Source organism: Bos mutus, chromosome 19 (genome assembly GCF_027580195.1).
Source record: "Bos mutus isolate GX-2022 chromosome 19, NWIPB_WYAK_1.1, whole genome shotgun sequence".
Classification (NCBI taxonomy): domain Eukaryota; kingdom Metazoa; phylum Chordata; class Mammalia; order Artiodactyla; family Bovidae; genus Bos; species Bos mutus.
Genome location: NC_091635.1, coordinates 36,403,690 through 36,424,106, shown reverse-complemented (window position 1 = coordinate 36,424,106; position 20,417 = coordinate 36,403,690). Strand labels below are relative to the sequence as shown.

General features: G+C 51.5%; 1 protein-coding gene across 1 annotated transcript; it reads left to right on the top strand.

Annotated features, from left to right (window-relative positions):
* The first annotated feature begins 1,656 nt into the window (after positions 1-1,656).
* NARF (nuclear prelamin A recognition factor) lies at positions 1,657-19,677 on the top strand. The gene is made up of 11 exons (XM_005907178.3): positions 1,657-1,806; positions 2,728-2,808; positions 5,689-5,832; positions 8,200-8,332; positions 10,673-10,807; positions 14,640-14,758; positions 15,327-15,456; positions 15,636-15,699; positions 16,545-16,682; positions 16,958-17,115; positions 18,001-19,677. Exons 1-11 carry the CDS (start codon positions 1,780-1,782, stop codon positions 18,240-18,242), a joined length of 1,371 nt encoding a protein of 456 aa, XP_005907240.1. The 5' UTR covers positions 1,657-1,779; the 3' UTR covers positions 18,243-19,677.
* Positions 19,678-20,417: the final 740 nt, after the last annotated feature.

Here is a 20,417-nt window from a genome sequence, read left to right as displayed (position 1 = left end):
ATCCCCCTGCAATGTGGAGACCTGGGTTCAATCCCTGGGTTGGGAAGATCCCCTGGAGAAGGGAAAGGCTACCCATTCCAGTAATCTGGCCTGGAGATTTCCATGGATTGTGTATAATCCATGGTGTCACAAAGAGTCGGACAGGACTGAGTGACTTTCACTTTCTTCCCCTTCTCCAGGGGATCATCCCAACCCAGTGATAGAACCCAGGGGTCTCCTTCATTGCAGGTGGATTCTTTACCATCTGAGCCACCTGGGAAACCCCTTGATGAAATTAAGTAATTGTAACTTGCCTTTTCCACACATGATGATATTGCATTATAGTTTTAAAACATTAACAAAATATAAGTGACAACCTAAATTCTTTTATTTAAGGTGATAATTGAAAATGTTTTCTTTTTTAAGTAATTAATTTGGCTGTCTTGGGTCTTAGTTGTGGCATCCAGAATCTTTCCTTGAGTCACAAAGACTCCCCAGTTGCGGTGCATGGACTTCAGTCGTTGGGGCACTTTGGCTTAGTTCCCTGACCAAGGACGGAGCCAGCACCCACTGCACTACCAGACAGATTCTTAACCACCCAAACCACCATGGAAGTCCCTTGAAAATGTTTTCCAAGAGGAGGTGCTGACATAGATTTGAATAATACAATATATTAATCTGACAGCCAGATAGGACCTCCTGAATTTAACTGACAGCAGGTTGTAAAAGAGCGTATGCACCAAAAACTATAATTTAAAAAAAAAAAAGTTTTAAAGGGGAATATTTTAAGGTTTTGAGACTTGGAATACTCTCAAATGTTTTGCTGACCTGTGACCCCACCCCCAGGTGAGGAGGGAGAAATGTCCATTCCTGAGATTCCCCTGATAGAGACACCCCAGTGCTTTATTTTCCAGGCGCAGTTCTCATTTCCGATGGTGCTGGGATGACCATGCACTAACTACATAAAATGTTACCAGGGGACAAAGCTCAACGTCATCATTTGGTCCCGCATCCACCTTGATTTGCTATAGGTAGCGTAGGAGAAGGAAATGGCAACTCACTCCAGTGTTCTTGCCCGGAGAATCCCAGGGACGGGGGAGCCTGGTGGGCTGCCGTCTCTGGGGTCACACAGAGTCGGACACGACTGAAGCGACTTAGCAGCAGCAGCAGCGTAGGACGCAGGTTTGGCGACCTACGCTTCACACGTTCCTCGCGCTCCCGACGGCGCCACGTGCTCCCGGCCCGCCGCGCGTGCGTACTGCCTCCGCGCCGGACATACGTGACGCGCCTCGGGGCGGAAATGGCGGCGGACCGGGGCGGCGCCGTCTCTACCAGTCTAAACCTGGAAGGTGGCGCGGGCCTGACGCTGAGCTGATGCACCAGAACGTCCCGGTAACGATCTCGGCCCGCCCCCTGGGGTCCGTCAGCTAGGCCGCTCAGAGCCGCAGCCAGACTCACACGCCGCGGAAACCTTCGGCCACGGCCTCCGCAAGGTCCCGACGGGGCGGGCCAAGCCCCGCCCCTGCGCGCTCCGACTGGCTCTAGGTCCCGATTTGCCCCTTTCCCGCGTTGTCATTGGCCTAGGCAGAGCCCAGTAGCGTGGAGCCGCACCGCTCTCTCCGCGCTCCTATTGGTTCAGGGTTGTAGCGCATCCGCTCCCAGAGCTTTCATTGGTCGAGCCGAGCCACTAGGGGTAGGGCAGCTCTGGAGCGACGACAACAAAGGGCGGCAGGCGGCGGTGACCGCGTCTCCCGGTGCTCTCCTCAGGCTGCGCACCCGGACCTGCCCGCCTGGCTCCAGATGAAGTGTGAGCACTGCACGCGGAAGGTGGGCTCCACGCTTTTGGTCCGGGGCCGGGCTGGGGGCAGGGCCCGGGGCGCGGAGGAGCCTGAGCTCGCGGAGCCCGGAGCCTTGGGGGTGTCGGGAGCTTGGCAGCTCCAAGCGCCTCTGCCTCCCTGTCAGAACCTCTGGGCGCTGGCCCGCAGCTCGACTTTTCCGGGGGTGGAGGCGGCTGAGGGTGGGCCACCAACGCGTCCGGTTCCTGTTCCCGTGTCCTGGAGGCGGCAGTAATGTCGGGGCGCAGATACAGCCTTTCAAAGTACCTTAGAAGCCAAAAGCCGCGAGAAAAGCCTACCAACATCAGCGACCAGTCCACAGTCGTTGCAGACACCGTCCTTGGTGTGAATGAGGGACATGGTGATCAAAAGTGATTTTAGGGGATTTTATGCCACCTAAAAACTTTCGTGTTTGACAGCAACGAAAACGATACAGAAGTGCAAGAAGGAAACGGGCTGGGCCTCCTGCCACCTGAGTAACCATAGTAACTGTGATAGCCTTATCCACTTGTTTCTACGCTGTAATGCACTGGGAGTTGTCTGTTGGTTTTTTTCAAAATTCGATCCTATCATATTGTTCCATCACTTGCTCTTTCTCTCACTTAATGTTATGCAAGAGATACATTTTCTGAGCAATACACACAGTCCTAATTTGTTGTATTCTAAATATACACGCGTCCAGGTGGTCGGGCACCAATTTACCTGTCATGAGAGACCACATTGCTTCTAGTTTTCATTTCCTGCAAACCGTGCAGATACAGAGATGTGTATGGGTGTGTTTGTGTGCCCACAATTATAAGTGCTTCTATTTCTGTAGAAAAGATTTCTAGATATGAAATGAATTCATCAGGTAGTATATACAGTTTTCTTAGATTAAAAGTTGTTCTTTTATATGTGCCTTTGCCTTTTCAAGGAATGTAGTAAAAAAACAAAAACCGATGACCAAGAGAATGCATCAGTCGATGTACCAAGTCCAGCCCAGGAGAATGGAGAGGCAAGTAGTTTTTCAGTTTTTGTGTCAACCTGCAGTAAACAGCTGCTGCTGTTTTTCTCCTCTTTGGGGGCTCATGTCACCAGGTACATCTTTGCTTCAAGAAAAAAAATAAGAAATGAAGGGGCCAAAAAACCCCTGCTAGGGGCCAAACATGCGGGTTAGTCAGTTGGAGGCACACGATCTTCAAGGTAAGAACATTTTCTTCTCAGAGTACACCAAGCCAAAGCATACCATGTTAGGAACAAGGCAAAATGTCATCCTTGGCTGTTTTTTTAGAAATAGTTTTGTAACATTTAAACCTCTGGTTTTCTGGTTTTTTTTTTTTTTTTAAGTGAAAAGACAGGGCTTTAGGTAGGATTTTATAAAATAATTTGGATTTCATGATTCTGTAAGTTTTATTTTTCTACTGGTTTCTTCTCTAAGTTCTTGAGTTTTTAAGTTTTTCTTAGCTAGTAGCGATGGTTTACATTTATTGGATACATACTCTGAGCTAGGCAGTCGAGAAAGTGCTTTGTACATGTGATCTCATGCCGTGCCTAGAATGAGCATTTCAGGTAAGCCCTACAGTTGTCTCCACTTTACAGAGGGGGACGCAGTGCTGGGAGGTTAAGGTTCCTTCTTCCCTTAAAAAGTTCTGGTCCCAGTTTTAGAAAGGGAGAATTGGCAACATTGGAGAAGCAAGCAGCAGGTGTCCTCTTTAGTCTAGTGGTCCCAATACAACATTGAGTCAGACAGGCATTGGTCTGGTCCTCTTGTGTACCAGCTCTGCTCTGTGCTCTGGTGAATGTAGGGCTTCGTGAGCAGTAGGGGATAAGACAAGCACCCGGGACACTGAGGCAGAAGAGAGGCAGGGAGCACCGAGGGCTCTGCAGCCTCAGAGCAGCTGGCCCGGGGCCTCCCACGCCTGCACTCTGTCCGCACTACCTTGGACAGACATCTCACCCTGGGAGCCCCAGTTTCCTTATCAGTGACATGGGGAGTTGGGTTACTTCTCTCCGAGGGCCATGGTGGCCAGGAGATAATGTGTGTACATAGCTTCAGTGGGCATCCCTCCAGCACAGTGGGCGGACTCCCTGACAGGATGAACAGGTCAGGACGGTGACTACTGGAGTGGGCCCTGAGGGTGATGAGACCTGAAGGTGGTGGGTGTGGGAATAGGGTGAAGGCACACCAGGCACAGGAAGGTGTGAAAGGTAAGGAGACAGATCGGGCACATGTCTTAGGGCTGGTGGCTTAAGCTGGCTAGAGTCGGGGAAGAATAGGAAGGAAGCTACTTGGGAGGCCGAGGGTGGTGGGCCTGTATGGGCCAGCCAGAGTGGCGGAAGCAGGAAAGGGGGAGCAGCACAGGGAGCAGAGTGCAGTTTGAGCTGCATGGACACTGCAGGATGTCAGACTGGATATTGGGAGGGAGAGAATTTTCTAGAGGCAGAGATTGGAGGGGTTGAGTGGGGGCCTGATAACTGCTCTGAGAAGTGTGGCTAATTGGAGAGAAGGAGAGATGGACAGGCTTCTGCAGAAAATGCCCACGATTAGAACGGAACAAGAGAAAGGAAGGACTGTGACAGGCGGGAAGGAACCAGACCTGGCCCATGAGGGGCTCTAGGAGGATGAGCATGGCGTGTGGCTAGCAGGCCGAGAGGAAGCCCTGCTTCCCCTGGCAGCTCAGAGTGTTGTCCTGGGTACCTCTACAGGGCCAGCGGAGGCAGAACTCTCAGTGCAGCTCAACAGTGTCTATTAGACGCTGGCTGTGTGCCAGGGCACGTGCTTCAGACCCTTGGAGCAGCCACTCTGGCCCCACCTCAGGGCTTGTTAGAAGGGCAGACTCTTGCCTCCCATCCATACCTCATGAATTAGCATCTACAGCATAACAAGGTCCCAGAGTGAGCACTGCACAGTGACACAGGCCCCTGGGGAGGAGGGAGGTGGCAGCGTGCATTCCTGTTCGGCACTGCTGTGGACAGGAGGGCCGGCCTACCGCCCGAGTCCTCGCTTACCAAATCATGTTTGAAAGAGCAATGTACAGCAACCGTCAGAAGATTTCATTAATTTGTTGCGATGGCTCTAATGGGCTTCAGAATATTCGTATGTTCATCCACCACATATTTATCAAGCGCCTTCTGTATACAGGGGATGTCAGAGAACAGAAGGGCATGAGACAAGGTTCCTCCCTCAGAGCTTGTGTTTCAGGGAAAAGAGCCACCACATAGGTGCCAGGGGGTGCTCAGAGCTGTTCTGGCAGGTGTCCATGAGGGTCTGAGGGTGAACCAGGCTCTCTAGGGAGGGTTTCCCTCAGGGGTACTCAGGGCAAGGAGGGCCAGGGTGACTGGAAGTTAGAGTGGGGAGAGTGATGGGGAAGGGGACCTCCAGCAGCATGGTGTGGCTTGTCTTCTAGTGGACCTCAGCCCAGGGGAGTGGGCTGCAGGGAGCAAGGGCGCAGGTGCAGTCAGGAGAAGACAAAGCAGCCGAGGGTTGTCATCTTGGTGTCCAGGGGAACAGAGTCACTGAGATGTGAGTTTGAATGTTCCAACTCAGACTTGGATGACGTGACAACCCTGATGCCCACAGGTCAGCACTGAGCTATGCCAGTTCTAAGCCTGTCAGGGAGGCTTCTGAGGAGAGTCCAAGGACTAAGCGAGCTCATCGGGGAGTACAGAGCAGGCCCACGCAGGAGCCCCCAGAGGCAGCAGGGAGGGCTGTGGGGGCAGGAGAAGCTGCATTTGATGGTGCCGGTCCACTCCCCACACATTGCCATCTGTGGGACCCTCAGAGAATTTGTGGCAGTTTTCTGTATTATGCGTGTGCTGTTACTTTCCCTCAAGAAGCCAGTATTAAAGAGTTCTGTTAAAGAATCAGACCATAACATCATCTTTTCTTTCACAGAAGGGAGAATTCCATAAATTGGCTGATGCCAAGATATTTCTGAGTGACTGCCTGGCCTGTGACAGCTGTGTGTCTGCGGAGGAAGGAATCCAGGTTTCCCAGCAGAACGCCAAGGACTTCTTCCAAGTTCTGAACCTTAACAAGGTATGGCATCCCGGGCGCTCACTGGCACCAGAGGTGGCTGGAGGTCAAGGTGAGGCGTGAAGCCTCTGCTGGGACTTAGGGAGCGCATCTTGGCCCTGGCTTGTGTCCCCTGTGATAGCTGACCCTCTCCACAGCCTCTCCCTGTCAACAAAACCCCACCCACAGTCACACTGCCTCACTGATGTGGGCAGCAACTGTGGCTGGCACCACCAGCCAGGCTCCCCTGGCTCGGGGGAGGCCTCCGCGTGCTTGGTCATGGGATGGCGTGGCAGCCGAGCTGCTGCTCCTCTGCCTCTGGGGCTTTCTCAGAGGTTAGGGCCACAGTCCTTCAGCCCATTCCTGCAGACCCCTATACAGATGGAACTATCCGTTCCTGGGTGAAGACAGGTGAAAGGGAAAGACGGAGAGACGGAGGCAGATGAGGCTGAAAAGCGTGTCTTGGTTTGCCCTCAGTCTGACCTGGTGAGCAGCCCTCACAGCTGTTTTCCAGAAAGTGTTTGTACGGGCTCTGAACACAGTGCTGGGTGCTCTGGCCCACGTGGCAGTGCAGGTACCACGTGAGGCCCAGGTTGCTTTCTGGGTGTACTGACTGCAAATAACAGATTTCATTCTTTCCAACCTGTATACATTTTATTTTTTCTGATGGTATGGTCTAGTACCTTTGGATCAACCTGAAATTACATTGGTGGTAAAAATAATACCACCACTATCTTGTTTCCGATTTCAGTGGGAATGCTGGTGAAGTTTTACTATTAAATAGATTTTTGCATAATCTTTTACTATTAAAGAGATGTAGATACTCACACCAATCAGCATATCAGCTATAGAAAATGGATACCCAAGTCAAACTAGACTAAAAAGGAAATGCTTAGTTATTTCATGAAACTGAAAGCTTAGGAATGGAAGAGGTTCTGAGTTTGGCTGAGTCAGTCACTCAAGGCTGCCACAGGAAAAAGCAGTTCCTATTTCTCTGCTGGCCGTGGGGCTCTGGGGTTCCTGAGCTCTGGGGCTCAGGCTGATTCCCTCTTCGTCACAGATCAGCTCCCTCAGAGGATGTGAAATTTAAGTGAGAATGAAGTGAGGGGTGAGCCCTTGAAATTCCCTGGGCAGGGTGTCAGACAGAGGGACTGGAATTGCCGAGTGTGACTGCTGAAGCTGGGGACAGACCACCCTCTGTCCTTCCCCCTTCATTAGCATTTGAAATTTATACTCTCTTTCCTGCTTCCAAATTTACATTAGGATGCTCTTGGTCACAAACCACAGAAACCGTGCCTGGCTGATTTGGGCATCATAGGAGCTTGTCAGGGAGCTGGAGGTCAGTGTATGCCAGGTTGGTGCCCTGATGGCCGTGTCGGTGTGGGCTTCCCAGGCATCACGTGAAGGTGGGAGGGGACCATCACGTGAATCCAGAGGGGACAGGCAGCCTCAGCATTGTCTCACCTGAGCTGCTAGGCAGGGGCAGGCGGGCCGGACCAGACTGTCCTGTCTGTGGCCAGTCCATAGGTAGATTGCAGTGGATGGTAGCCACTGAACACTGCTGTCCAAGTTTCCACTTTTCCTAATGTGCAGGTGGTGTCTGACCTGAACACCCTCTGTCATGATAATCCTGCATCTTCTGTCTGACCCCAGGCCAGGGGATCCCACTGCTGACTTTCTAATGCCCGACATGCTCGCTCACACTGCTCCCCAAGGTTGCATCCTGCATGTCCGTAATGAGTCAGCACGACTCTGAACTCAGTCTGTTCATATTTTTCTAGGGATTTCTTGAACTGCCAGCATCTGGTTTTGGTTTCAGGGTGTTGATAGGCTGGTTTCACATTTGTTTGTTTGGTATTTATTAGAAGAATTCATAGAAGATGAGAATTATCTATGACTTAAAATTTTGCTAAAATTTACCACTAAGTGACCTGGGCTTGAGGCCTCTTGTGGACAGACCTCGGGGCCCCATTTTCATGTAACTTCATTGTTATGGATCGTTTCAGTTATTTATGTACCTATAAATAATAAGTGTATTTTTATTTTTCCTTTTAAGTGTATTTATTTTATCAAGATATTTGCATTTATATGTAATATTGATGTATATATTCAGTATTTCTGATTTAACATTGTTCTTAAAATTGACAAAATCTCTTGGGATGTCTCATTTTTCATTCTAATTTTTTTCTCCTTTTTCCTCAATTGTGCTTGCCAGTATCCTGTGTATTTTATTAGTCTTTCAGACTAATTCAGACTAATTTCAGACTAATTCAGACTAATTCTTTCAGATTGGGCATCTGTTATACTCTGTTGTAGACTTTTCATACAAGTGTCTTACTTTCACTCCCTTGTCATCACCACATACACGGTGTTCCTCTCTGTTTCTCCTAGAAATGTGATACCTCGGAGCACAAGGTGCTGGCAGTGTCCCTGTGTCCTCAGTCTTTGCCTTATTTTGCTGCTAAATTCAGCCTCAGTGTGACTGATGCATCCAGAAGGCTCTGTGGTTTCCTCAAAAGTCTTGGTGAGCTGCCTTTTGATATTATTTATAGCAAATAAATTTGGTATAATTCGAATTTATAACTTGAGTTTTTATCTGCCCTTTTTATCTCTAGAGTTCAATTTTCAAGGGCACAGGATAGATAAGAACTTCCTTGAGAATCTTGTGGAACGTAAGAGGACCATGCCTCTGATCCACGCATGGTAGGCAGGTGTCACTTACCCCCTTGCCATGCAGATGGGTGTTGTCTTACGGCCGGCGCTGGCCCCTCTGGGGACAGCAAATGACCGTCTTAGGGCACGTAGCTGGGGACACCTGGGACCCACACTTGCCCAGCAGTGTTGAGTTGCTCGGCTCACAGGGGTTACAGTTATCTGATGGAGGATCACGTCTGCCGTGACTGGCGTCTGATTTCCCAGGAAGCTCTCTGAAGAGCAGAGCAGGAAGGGAATGGACTGTGTCCCTTGTGTGAAGAGTGAAAGCTAGTCATTTCAGTACCTGAGGACTCAAATGTGAATGAGTACTAGAGTAATACTGCCTCATAAAGAGCGGTAAGGTTGCTTCTGTCTAGTCTGTCACGTCACACTCTAACTTCCCCCCACATTAAAGTGTCCTGCAGGGAGGCTCTGAAGAGGAAAACTTGAGCTGTTTGCCAAGTAAGAGTTTTAGTTGTTCCTCAATGGCTTTTTAAAGATGTAAATACATGGGGTTAGCAGTAAAATGACCCGTAGACTAAACATCCTCGCAGCAGCCTGCCTGCCTCACTGCTGCATGTTGCCTTCTGTGCAGAGCTGTTTCTTGGTGCACGGCATGCCACAACCAGCACTACAGCCGCAGCTGCAGACGAGGACTCCCTAAGTCAGCCTTCACGCTTCTAATCTTAAAAGCCTAAGCTTAGCTGAGTTTTACCAAAGATCAAAGTTTTAAAATGCTCTGCCTTCTCATAGTGAAAGGCCCTATTTTGGAGGGGGGAGATTTTTTTTTTAATAGTTGGATGTTATATGTTAATAAAATATATCCACAGTGAAACTGACTTTTTTTAAGGTAACTCTTTAACTTGATATAATATTTCTTTTTAAGAATAACTGGCTGCTCTTAAGGTTTAGACTGGTTGCAGATATTAAAACTATTTGCTCTATTTACTGTAATTATTTAAAGCATATTTTTTTGTCTGAGGCTTATTTTCCAATATTAAGAACTCATGTGTAGCAACATAAATGAACTTGGTGGGTATGATACCACCATATGAAATGAGTCAGACAGAGAAAGACAAATACTGTATGATATCTGTTACAAGTAGAATCTAAAGAAAAATACAACAAGCTTGTGAGTATAACAAAACGGACAAAGACAGATGTAGAGTACAAACTAGTGGTTACCAGTGGGCAGAGTGGAGGGGCGTGATAGAGGTGGTGGATTAAGAGGTACAAGCTTTTAGGTATAAAATAAGCTACAGGATATATTGTACAACACAGGGAATATAGCAAAAAAAAAAAAAAATTGGGGGGGGGGCCGCGCCATGAGACCTGCAGGATCTTATTCCCTGACAAGGGATCACAGCTGGGCAGCAGCAGTGAAAGCGCCAAGCCCTAACCACTGGACAACCAGGGAACGCCCTATAGCAAATATTTTATAATAACTATAAATGCAGCGTAACTTTGAAAAATTGTGAACCACTGCTTTGCCCATCTGTACCTTATACTGTATATCAACTGTAGTTTAAAAATAAAGAAGCATACATTTATCAAGAAAAAGACAAGTTAGAAATTTCCCTGGTGGTCCAGTGGTTACGAATCCGCCTTGCAGTGCAGGGGACTCAGGAGGGATCCCTGGTCAGGGAACTGAGACCACATGTGCCTCAGAGTAATTAAGCCCGTGCGTGCAACTGCTGAAGCCCATGCATGTGCCCTGGAGCCCTCGATCAGCAACTACTGAGCTGGTGCAGCACAACTAGTGAAAAAGAAAGAGAAGTTAGAACTCAACATAGTAATTAATCAAGACCATTGTAAAGCTATGCTCAGCCAGTGTACTCATCTATTTATTTTAGAGCTATCAAAGACTATTACAGACTGGAGTTTAATTTAGCCAGTGAATTGGAAGAATGATACCCTGTAAAATTATACCCTGGAATATGGCAAGGTGTCTGTAAATACAGATGTAAAGGGAAAAGAAGAAACAGGAGAATATATGCTTTATTGTGAAAAGTGATACGTGCTGTTGTTTGAGAGAGCAAAGGGCATCGTCCTGCACTTGGGCATCTAGCTATGTCTGTGGAGTCTGCCTTTTCAGTTTGTCTTCGAGGCGAACTGAGGGTCGATCTCACATTCTGTGATGTGGAGCCCAACACGCCTCTCTTCCCCACAGGGGTGCATTATGTCTTTGATACAACGATTGCTGCAGATTTCAGCATCCTGGAGAGTCAGAAAGAGTTTGTGCGTCGATTCCGCCAGCACAATGAGGAAGAGCCTGCGTTACCCATGCTGACCTCTGCCTGTCCTGGTGAGCATGGGGCTGCTGCTGGGTCTGCAGGGGCCTGATGCACCTTTTTTCGTCAGTCTGAGTCTGGGGGCAGGCCTGGGCAGTGGGCGAGGTCAGGGGCAGCGGGTCTTGGAGAGGAGTTTGGGCCTTGAGTAGTTTTATGTTGACCAACATATTTATTAATTCTGGGTGATTTAGTGGGGAGACCTGACAGCTGAGTATTAATTGCTTATCTTCATTTATGCATATTTCTGAGACAAACATATCATATGTTAAAGGAGAATAAATCTCTTTTCAAAGTATGATGTGTTTCACACATCCAAACAATTATAGGTAATATGGTGAACACCCATGGATCCTTTTCCAGCTTAAATAGAAATTACATAATAAAAAGTATTACTTTACATTAATACTAGATTCTGTCTTGGAACACTTTTTAAACAAATCTTTAATTATTATATAGAGCCTGATATCTGAGGTACAGAAATTTTATCACAGGTTTTTTAATTCTGAAAAAATAGAAGGTTTTGGAATAAGAAAATTCTAAAGATGATAAGGGAAGGAAGGCTGTGCTATACTGGTAAGTAACATTTAGTGAAAAATTATTTCTAAATCAATCAGGTCTATGAGAGTTGTGGTCTACTTAATCTTGGGGTTTTGTTCACATTTCCATTCTCAGTTTAGCCCTCCCGGTTCCAAATTTTTCTAGCATTTTATATGTCACTCATCAGTCATTGGGATTATGAGTTAGTAAGATGGAATGTTGATATATGGTTGCTTAGAATTTGAAAATACTTTCCATCCACTTGTAAAACCATGGAGAGGAAACTTGCCATCTGTCTAAGAAGCACGTGGATCGACTCATTAACTGAGCATGTTTTTCAGTGGCCCACAGGCTGGCAGGAGGTGCTCAGCATCAGGTGGGGCTTATCCTTCTGGAAGATAAGCCCCAGGGAGATGCTCCCACTTCTCCAGGCATGTCAGGCAGTGACTGTATCAGGGTCTACGCAGAAACTGACTAAAAGCACACTTTGCTGGGCCATGGTGTCCACCTTTGTGTTTATGTCCTTGTAGGTGTTTGCACAGCTGCTGAGGAGTAGGTTTGCACAGCGGAGGCCTCGGGGAACCACCCAGCTCCCTAGGGCCTTGCAGTGGTACCCCTGCCTCTGGGGTCCCAGCACCGGCTCCTTGCAGGGCTCTCACTCAATGGCACACACAGCTGGTCACTGTGGCTCAGTCCCACCCACCCAAGAAAGAGGCAGCATAAAATGACCCAAGCTCAGCCTGTGCCCCCAGAGCAGTGGTTCCAGAATTCCCATCCACCTTCCAGTCAGCAGGATCACAGGGATTCCTGTGCTGTCCTGACACCACCCCAGCAGATAGTGATGGATCCCTTACGTGGGCAGCCCTGTTGGATGGCGCCTAAACGGAAGCCTCCACTCCTGGCAGGAACTAGCACCGCTGATGTGGGTAGTAGACAGGTGGTGGATTCTTGTGGAAAGCACGAGCCGCTCTGTCCAAGGAGTGAGGGCAGCGCTGGCGGAGACCTGGGCCACCTGCTGCTGCTGCACACCAGCTGTCCCTGCTCCACCAGCCTGGCATTCGCTGCTTTCAGTGGCCTCCTTGAGCTCTTCAGGGCTCTCAGATGATTAGGCTTTCTCCTCCAGGAACTCTTTGTAGCTAAGCCAGTCGAAGCTGTAACTGTTGAGGCTTATGCCCCCTCTCAAATTCAGGGAGATGAGGTGAGATCTGCTTCGAAACTAACCCTTTTCTAGGATTTGGCCCTGACGTTTTGCTTTCCTATGACAGCTTAGAGAAATTAAAGCAGCATCAAGGTCGGATGATCTGACCTGGTGCAGAATCGGGCTGTTGATGGCCCTGGACTGACTCACTAGCTTCCGCACGCAGGATCCCTGTGCTTCCTCAGACTGCTTGGAGGGCAGCGCATCCTGGCTTTGACAGGGACATCTGGGTGGGCCCTTGCTGCCCACAAGCCGATGGAGTGCCACCTCGCCAGCGCACCTTTGCCTGGTGGGGGTGGGTGGGCGAGGGCGTATTGAGCTGCTCAGCTGTGGACGTGCTCAAGGGCTTTGGGCTTTGTGAGAACCTACCAGGAGCACTCATTGAACTGGAGTGTGGGAATTAATTTCTCCAATCCAGCAGGGAGAATAGAGAGTGGGCACCTTGTGCCAGGCACTTCTTGGAGCAGGTTTCTTCTCTGCCTTCAGAGAGGGTTTCTGAGAAAAGGTGGCTGGACTGACAGAGCAGGACAAGGGTACCCTGTCCACGCTATGCTGCCACAAAGCTGGACGGCCAGCAGGGCTGACCAGGCCCCAGGCTGGTGCCAGTAGCAAGTTCTGATCAGGGGTACCAGAGCGCTTGCCACTCTGGTCTCGTGCCAGTGCTGTGGATCCTGTGACCTGGTTCTTCCTCCTCATCCCTGTTTGGTCCTCTTTGCTTGCAAGCTAGGAGGTCCCCCAGGGCCCTTGCCACTATCAGCCTGTGTTCTGCCTGATATTGTGCCAGGCCTTCACGGCACACAGCCTGCAGCTGGGGTCTGCCTGAGAGCCGAGTGTGCAGGCACGGGCACTGGCACCAAGACCAGGGTGCACAGGGGCCTTACAAAGCCAGACCTGTGGTGGGAATGGCCTTGGGCCCCCAAATGCTCCATGGCCTTTGATAGTTTTCCTTTTTCCTTTTATTTATTTATTTTGGCCATCCCATGCAGTTCCCTGTCCAGGGATTGAACCCAGGGCCCTGACAGTCAGAGCAGTGAGCTCTAACCACTGGACAGCGGGAGAATTGCCTAGTTTTCTGTTTTAACATGAACCATTCCATGCACACGTGCAGAGGCTGGGAACGAGGGGAGCCATCCTCCAGCAGCATCTCTCTGTGGGGCTTCTGCTGGTGACAGTGGACATTCCCTGCGTGTACTCAGGCCGGCAAGCGGGTGATAGCTGTGGTTTGAGTTCAGATGAGATTGTCTGGCTGGTGCCTGCTGCTCCACCCTACAGGAGTGGGCATGGGGAGGTGGGCTGCCCTGGGGATCTGGTGGGCAGCATGCCTCCAGGTTTGTTCACCATCCCCACCCTTCTCATGAAGCTGTGGTGTACGTGCCAGTCTGTCACCAGACACTCTCATTACCTCACCCAGCGGGAGAAGGGGGCGAGCTGTAGCCCCTGCAGGTTGAGCTGCTGGCTCTGTGGTCCACTGGCCTCTCCATCCTGCGTCCCCTCTGGGACCCATGGCAGCAGTGGTGCACTCAGAGGGCATGGTGGGAGTCAGCAGCTCAGGGGAAATGCCCAGGACCACGCTGGGCATGCCGTGGGCACACTGCAGGTTGTGCTGTTCATTGTGTTGCTTGAGGGGGTGTGGGTTTCTCGTATTTCATTGTCCTAAAAGTGGGAAGTTACTGGGTGGTTAAATTCCAATAGATGAGTGACGCTTGGTGGGCCTGGTGGCTGTTGGCCCCTGTCTGAGCTGTAGCTGTCCATCCCGGCTGTGAGAGCAGCTCAGCAGCTGGCAGGGTGGATCTGGAGCCAAGCTGCCCAGGACAGTGCCTCGTAGCTGCTCCTCCAAGCTTGTTCTCAATTTTGGGGAGCCTGCTACCCCCGCTCCTGCCTTTCTCCTGCTCTGTCCTCTCTGATCTGGGGCCGAGGGAGGCACCCATCCCGGGCACCCTCCAGTCTTGTGACACATGCCCCTGGGGTTCCCATGGCCAAGCCTCTGAAGAGAGGCGGTTTGGTGGAGGGAGCCTGTCATGCACACCTGGGGCGGCCGGAAGATGAGATGTCCCGGCTGTACTCCGGTGGGGCAGCCGTGAGGAGCTGACATGGACCCCTTCCCTCCTCAGGCTGGGTCCGCTATGCTGAGCGGGTGCTGGGTCATCCCGTCACCCCCCACCTCTGCACTGCCAAGTCTCCCCAGCAGATCATGGGATCCCTGGTGAAGGACTACTTTGCCAGACGTCAGGTAAGCTGGCCTTTTCCCCAAGGGCAGCATTCAGGTCAGGCGACAAGCTTCCATGTGAGGACAGGTGCTGACGGAACCGAGGGCGAGCAAGGGAGGGTGGAGGAGGGTCCCCCAGGGGTGTGCACAGTGGTCTTGGGCCCAGGTCCTGATGAGTGAGGGGGGTGCCCAGACACCTAGCTCCAAGACGGTCACTCAGCTGCCGGCTCCTGGTGGTGCCAGCGATTCTGGCTCAGCCGGGACATGGAGAGGGGCAGCCTGGTTACATGGGAAGCGTCTGGAAAGTGTGGGGAAATGGCCAAGCGTTCATTTGCAGCAGCTTGTGGTCACCGTGTGTGTTTGATCATTGTGCACTTGGTTCAGGGGAAACAGGCGGCAGGCCTCTCCCTGAGCGTCCGGGCAGTGGGCCTGCAGCACGGCGACACCGTGGGTGGACTTGGGGGCATCGCGGCTCAGGAACGTGGTCTGGGGGGGATGGGGCTTGGACCCAGGAAAGCACCAGGCCCGTTCCGTTCTGGCTGCCTTCTCCCTTCTACACGGCCCCCATCATGGGTGTGCTCTTTCTACACAGAACCTGTCCCCAGACAAGATTTTCCATGTCATCGTGGCACCGTGCTACGACAAGAAGCTGGAGGCCCTTCAGGAAGACGTCCTCACAGCCTCTCGGGGTTCCCGGGGCACTGACTGCGTGCTGACCTCAGGTGAGGGCACGGCCTCGGGAAAGGCTGCTGGGAGGCCGGCCGGCGCGTGTCCAGAATGAGGGCCTGACAGCCACACCCACACTGGAGACACGTGGAGCTTCCTCCTTCAGAGCAAAGCATAAAGCACACGCGTCCCCGGGGATGCTGCTGGCGTCTTAATGTCCCTTCTTTGCTTGTAGGTGAAGTAGCTCAGATGATGGAGCAGAGTGACGTCTCAGTGAGAGAGGCTGCCCTGGACACGCTGTAGGTGCCTCTGCAGGGAGGGGCGCTCTTGCACCTTGGGGGCTTCCAGCATGACCTTGTGACCTCTACCAGGTTATCCCAGGACCTTCCTCCTCCATGAGGCCACCTGCTCTGCTGAGGCACGGGTGTGGTATTGCCCCTGGTGTGGCGGGCTACCTTGTCGCCCCTCTACAACCCTTGGCTCTGAAGAGAGCATGGCCAGTACCATGCTGAGTGGATGCCGTTCAGCCTGTGGTCTGATGTGGATACCAACACCCTCCTTCCCGACATCACACCTGGGCCCCTATAGGGTGGAGGCGGCATCCCCACACAGTGGCTCCCTCAGGTCCCTTTGCCCAAGAGCAGCAGCCTGGGTTTCTGCCATCAGCGGTCGCCCCAACCACCAGCCACACTCCTGCTGCATCCTGTGCCCCAGGGCACGGACTGCATGGCAGGTCCTCCAAACAGTGATGTCAGGACCACATGTGGAAGGCGGACTAAGGTCCTTAGAACATAAGCAGCTGGTGTCCTTACGGCCAGAGCCCATGCTTGGGCCTAAGCGGACCCAACAGTCTACCCCTGGCTGGCCACAGATGGTGGCATTCTCTCTTGTGTGGCCCTCAGATGCCCAGTTCTCATGCTCCGAGTTCTGAGGTTCTCAGGGTTGAGCCTTGACACCTGTGCACTCAGAGGAGTCACTTGGGCAGCGGTGGGCATGCTTGCAGGCTTCTTGTTGGCCAGTGAACTCCGGCACAGAGGAGGTTTTTGCCCAAAGTCTAAGTACTTGTAAAGGGTTTTGCAACCTTGGATCGTAAAACTTGGAGAGTCGGATTTAACTTTTGCCCTCGCTTTTCCTGCCTGGGGAGGTTTGGCGACGTGAAGGAGGAGGAGCTGAGGCGCCACGATGGAGCCGGCTCTGACGGGTACCTGGCACACATCTTCAGACATGCGGCCAAGGAGCTGTTCAACGAGGATGTGGGGGAGGTCACCTACCGGGCCCTGAGGTGCGTGGGGCTGGGGCGGCCTCTGTCCGTCTGCCTGTGTGGTCAGCACTGCCTGTCAGGTATAAACTGTGTAATAGGACCCCCGCCCCCCACAGCCAGCTGCAGGTCTGAGGGGAGATCCTATTTATAGAGTTCACACCAGTCAAGATCGAAAGGCCTTGGATGTGTTACTCACAGACTTAAATTTTGCTAACATCCCTAACTTAGATTGGAATAGTCCTCCGACCACAGAGGAAGGACCCCGTGGGTCATAGTTTGTATTGTTGATTTCATAGGAACAAAGATTTCCAGGAGGTCACCCTCGAGAAGAGCGGAGAGGTCCTCTTGCGCTTTGCTGCAGCTTATGGCTTTCGAAACATCCAGAACGTGGTCCTAAAGCTGAAGAAGGGCAAGTTCCCATACCACTTTGTGGAGGTTCTTGCCTGTGCTGGCGGTAAGACTCGAGAGGCCAGGCTGAGCTTGGCCCCTCTGAGCCCTGCAGGAAATGAGGGGTGAGATGTGAGGGCCAGAGGGTAGCCATTGGGTGCGGCCAAGGGGTCAGGGGAGGGAGGTTGGGAAATTTGCTGCAAGTTCTTTTAAATGAATTTTTATTTTAGAAATCACATTATCTACACGTTTGAGAATAAGTAGCACAGATGGCACTAGTGGTAAAGAGCCCACCTGCCAGTGCAGGAGCTGTGAGAGACTCGGGTTCAATCCCTGGGTCAGGAACATCCCCCTGGAGGAGGGCATCGCACCCCACTCCAGTGTTCTTGCCTAGAGAATCCCATGGACAGAGGAACCCGGCGGGCTGCGGTCCATAGTGTCACAAAGAATTAGACATGACTGAAGCGACTTAGCACGCGTGCACACGTATAGCACTAGAATGTAGAAGGCATGTCCTTCATGCAGTCCGAGGTGTTTGGGTTTGGGTCCCGTGTGGCTCATGGGTCCCGGGCCCCCTCCCCGATGCAGCCCACGTGTGGATTCACACACTAAGGCTTTATGCAGACACCAGTGATCTAGCTGTTCATTAATACTTTCTGTGCTCTCCTGGTTTTGATGAATTCCAAGAGAAACTGGAAATCCAGATAGGCGTGCATAGCCATCCAGTTCTAAAAGGTTGCCAAGTAATTTCAGCTTTAGGTAAAAGCATTTCCTGGGTAGTATAAAGAGGAGAGAATAGGAAGCACCTGGGGTTGTGAGCCTGTGCCCGGGGTCTTGGGGCCCAGGCTTTGGCCACAAGACACTGCACACTGCCATCATTGCTCTGCTCTTCCAGAATCGTCTCCCCTTTAAGATGAAAGCAGGGGAAGAGTAAGCTCCCTGTGTTTTTCAGGATGCCTTAATGGCAGAGGCCAAGCCCAGACCGCGGACGGGCGCACAGACAAGGCCCTGCTGCAGAAGATGAAAGGCATCTACGCCGACATCCCCGTGCAGCTCCCGGAGGCCAGCACCCACGTGCAGGAGTTGTACCAGGAGTGGCTGGATGGCACCGACTCCCCCCGTGTCCAGGAAGCCCTGCATACTGCGTACCAGGGCCCAGGGCAGCCCGCTGACAGCCGAGACATCAAGTGGTGAAGATCGAGGAGACTGGGAGGCAGGCCTGTCAGCTGCCTGAGGACAGAGGAGCTACCCTGTGTGGGTATCAGAGACACCTGAAGAAAACAGCTCAGCTTTCCTTTTACCACTTTGGTTTTTCAGAATCCTCTGCTACCCCCATTTGTCAGCAGCCCCCTCCCTCAGTTCGATGTGGTGCTATCTTCGTAATATGTGTGTAATTGGAATATTTTAACAGGAGAGAAGGGTTGCCCCAATCTGAGTTTAAGACTAAAAAATTCCAAAGAACAAGAATGGAGACAGACTACTGTCTTTTAGGCTTGAAAAAAAAATCCAAAAAGTGTCCTGTGAAGAGTTAAGACCCCAGAAGTTGTGATTCACATACCTCAGAGATTTGATGTGGAAATGACAGGAAGCAGGCAGGCCGTGGGGGTTGTGGGCCATGGTCTGTGGTCTTCCCAGTTGGCTCTTGTTTTTACAAACCACGTTTTTTATTCCTGAGAATGGTTTTGCCAGAATGTGAATAAACTGCATCCTTTTGGAGTCAGAGAGCTCATATGAATCTGGCTTTTCAGTTTCTCTAGAGAAAAAGTTCTGGCAACAGTGGGCCGTGTTTCTCACTGCTGCAGTGGCCAGAGTGCAGTGGCAGCCGCCGCCTGGGACCAGCCCCTCTAACTGCGGGCCTGGCAGGCTCTGGCAGCTTATACCCCACACTCATGCTTTCACATTCAGTCTTTAGGTGAACTCACCTCGAAGCAGAGGGCGGCCTGCGAAGGGTGACAGGTGTTACATATGGAAGGATGGTAGAGGCAGCTGACCTGCTTAGGCCAAACTGGTCAGGAGTCCGCCTGCTCCATTCTTCTCTGGGTGGGATCAGACAGGTGACAGCCATCCTGTCCCCAACCTCAGATGAGGCAGCTTCTCAATGGTCTTGCCTCTCCCTGCCGCCCCCCACCCCACCATCCTCCTCCTCACGTACTGTGGGCCAGGCTCATCCACGTGGCTCCTGACGGGACCCCTGCCCCCACCCCCCAAACCCCCGCCACCTGGCATGTAGTGCTCATGTGAGCTTGCCTTAAAGGTAAACGGAAGAGAACAGTTTTCCCATGAACAGAAAGGGCTAGCAAAGAATTGGAAATTACAGAATCACAAAACCATATCAGGGCTCATCCTGTGAAACGAAGACGTCTGTGGATAGGCCTCCAGTTGATTCTTCAAAGCACTTGAATTTTGTTAACATGGATGGTAGCAGCGTTCTTGGATTCCTCAGTGCTTATGAAGCCTGAGCTGTTAGATTTCCTTCACTGACTCTGTTGTATTGTACCTGTATACCTATTGGGGTTGAAAACTGGATATATTGTGTGAAATTGTATATTTTTTGCTTTCAACCTATGTACAATTAATTGGGTTTCTCTCCTCTGCAGTAACTGATGATGGAATAAACACTTGAGGAGTGTCTGAGTGTGGAGAGTGTGTGAACCAGACACTGACTCCCCAGTCAGGGGCCTGTGTGTGCCCTCCCTCACCAGCACCCCCAGGAGGCCTCCCTCGTGCTTTCAGAGCCAGCACAGCCCCAGAGGGCCATCTTTGCTTGAAGCCTTCTGTGGGCCGAGGATGCCAGGAGTCGTGGTGGGCTCTTCCTGCCTCAAAAGCCACCCCTTCTGGCTAAAACGAAGGCACTCCTTGGCTGGGGGACCGGGTATTCTCACATGTGGTGTCAGGTCCTACCCGCAGCTGACCTTTGGTTATGGGCGCATGGGAGGAAAGGAGGAGGAGGGTTTGTTTTCCTTCATTATAACTCAAATCATACGAGCAGTCAGGCAGCCCCACAGTCGGGCTAGGGCGGGGTGTGGGAGCTGTCTGCTAGTGAGCAGTGTGTCCTGGCGTGAGGGGGCGGGTAGACTAGGTCCAGATTTGCACCACACCCAGCAGCTGCCCTCCAGGAGTGCTGCTGCCTGAGTTCTGGTGTCATGGGCGCCTCCTGTGGGCTCTGATCATGTTGCGTGTGTGTGTGTGTTTGCCATACTGGTAAGTAGCTGCTCTCCTGTGCCCTTGCCCTGGGCCAGTTTTCTCAGAGTCCAGATTTCTCAGCTCCATTTCTGCCTGGCCTCAGCTTGGGCCAGTTGTAGCCAGTGTACATGATGGTCCTTCACAGCTCTGCTGAAGTGAGGATTCGAGTTCATGCACTGCTCACAC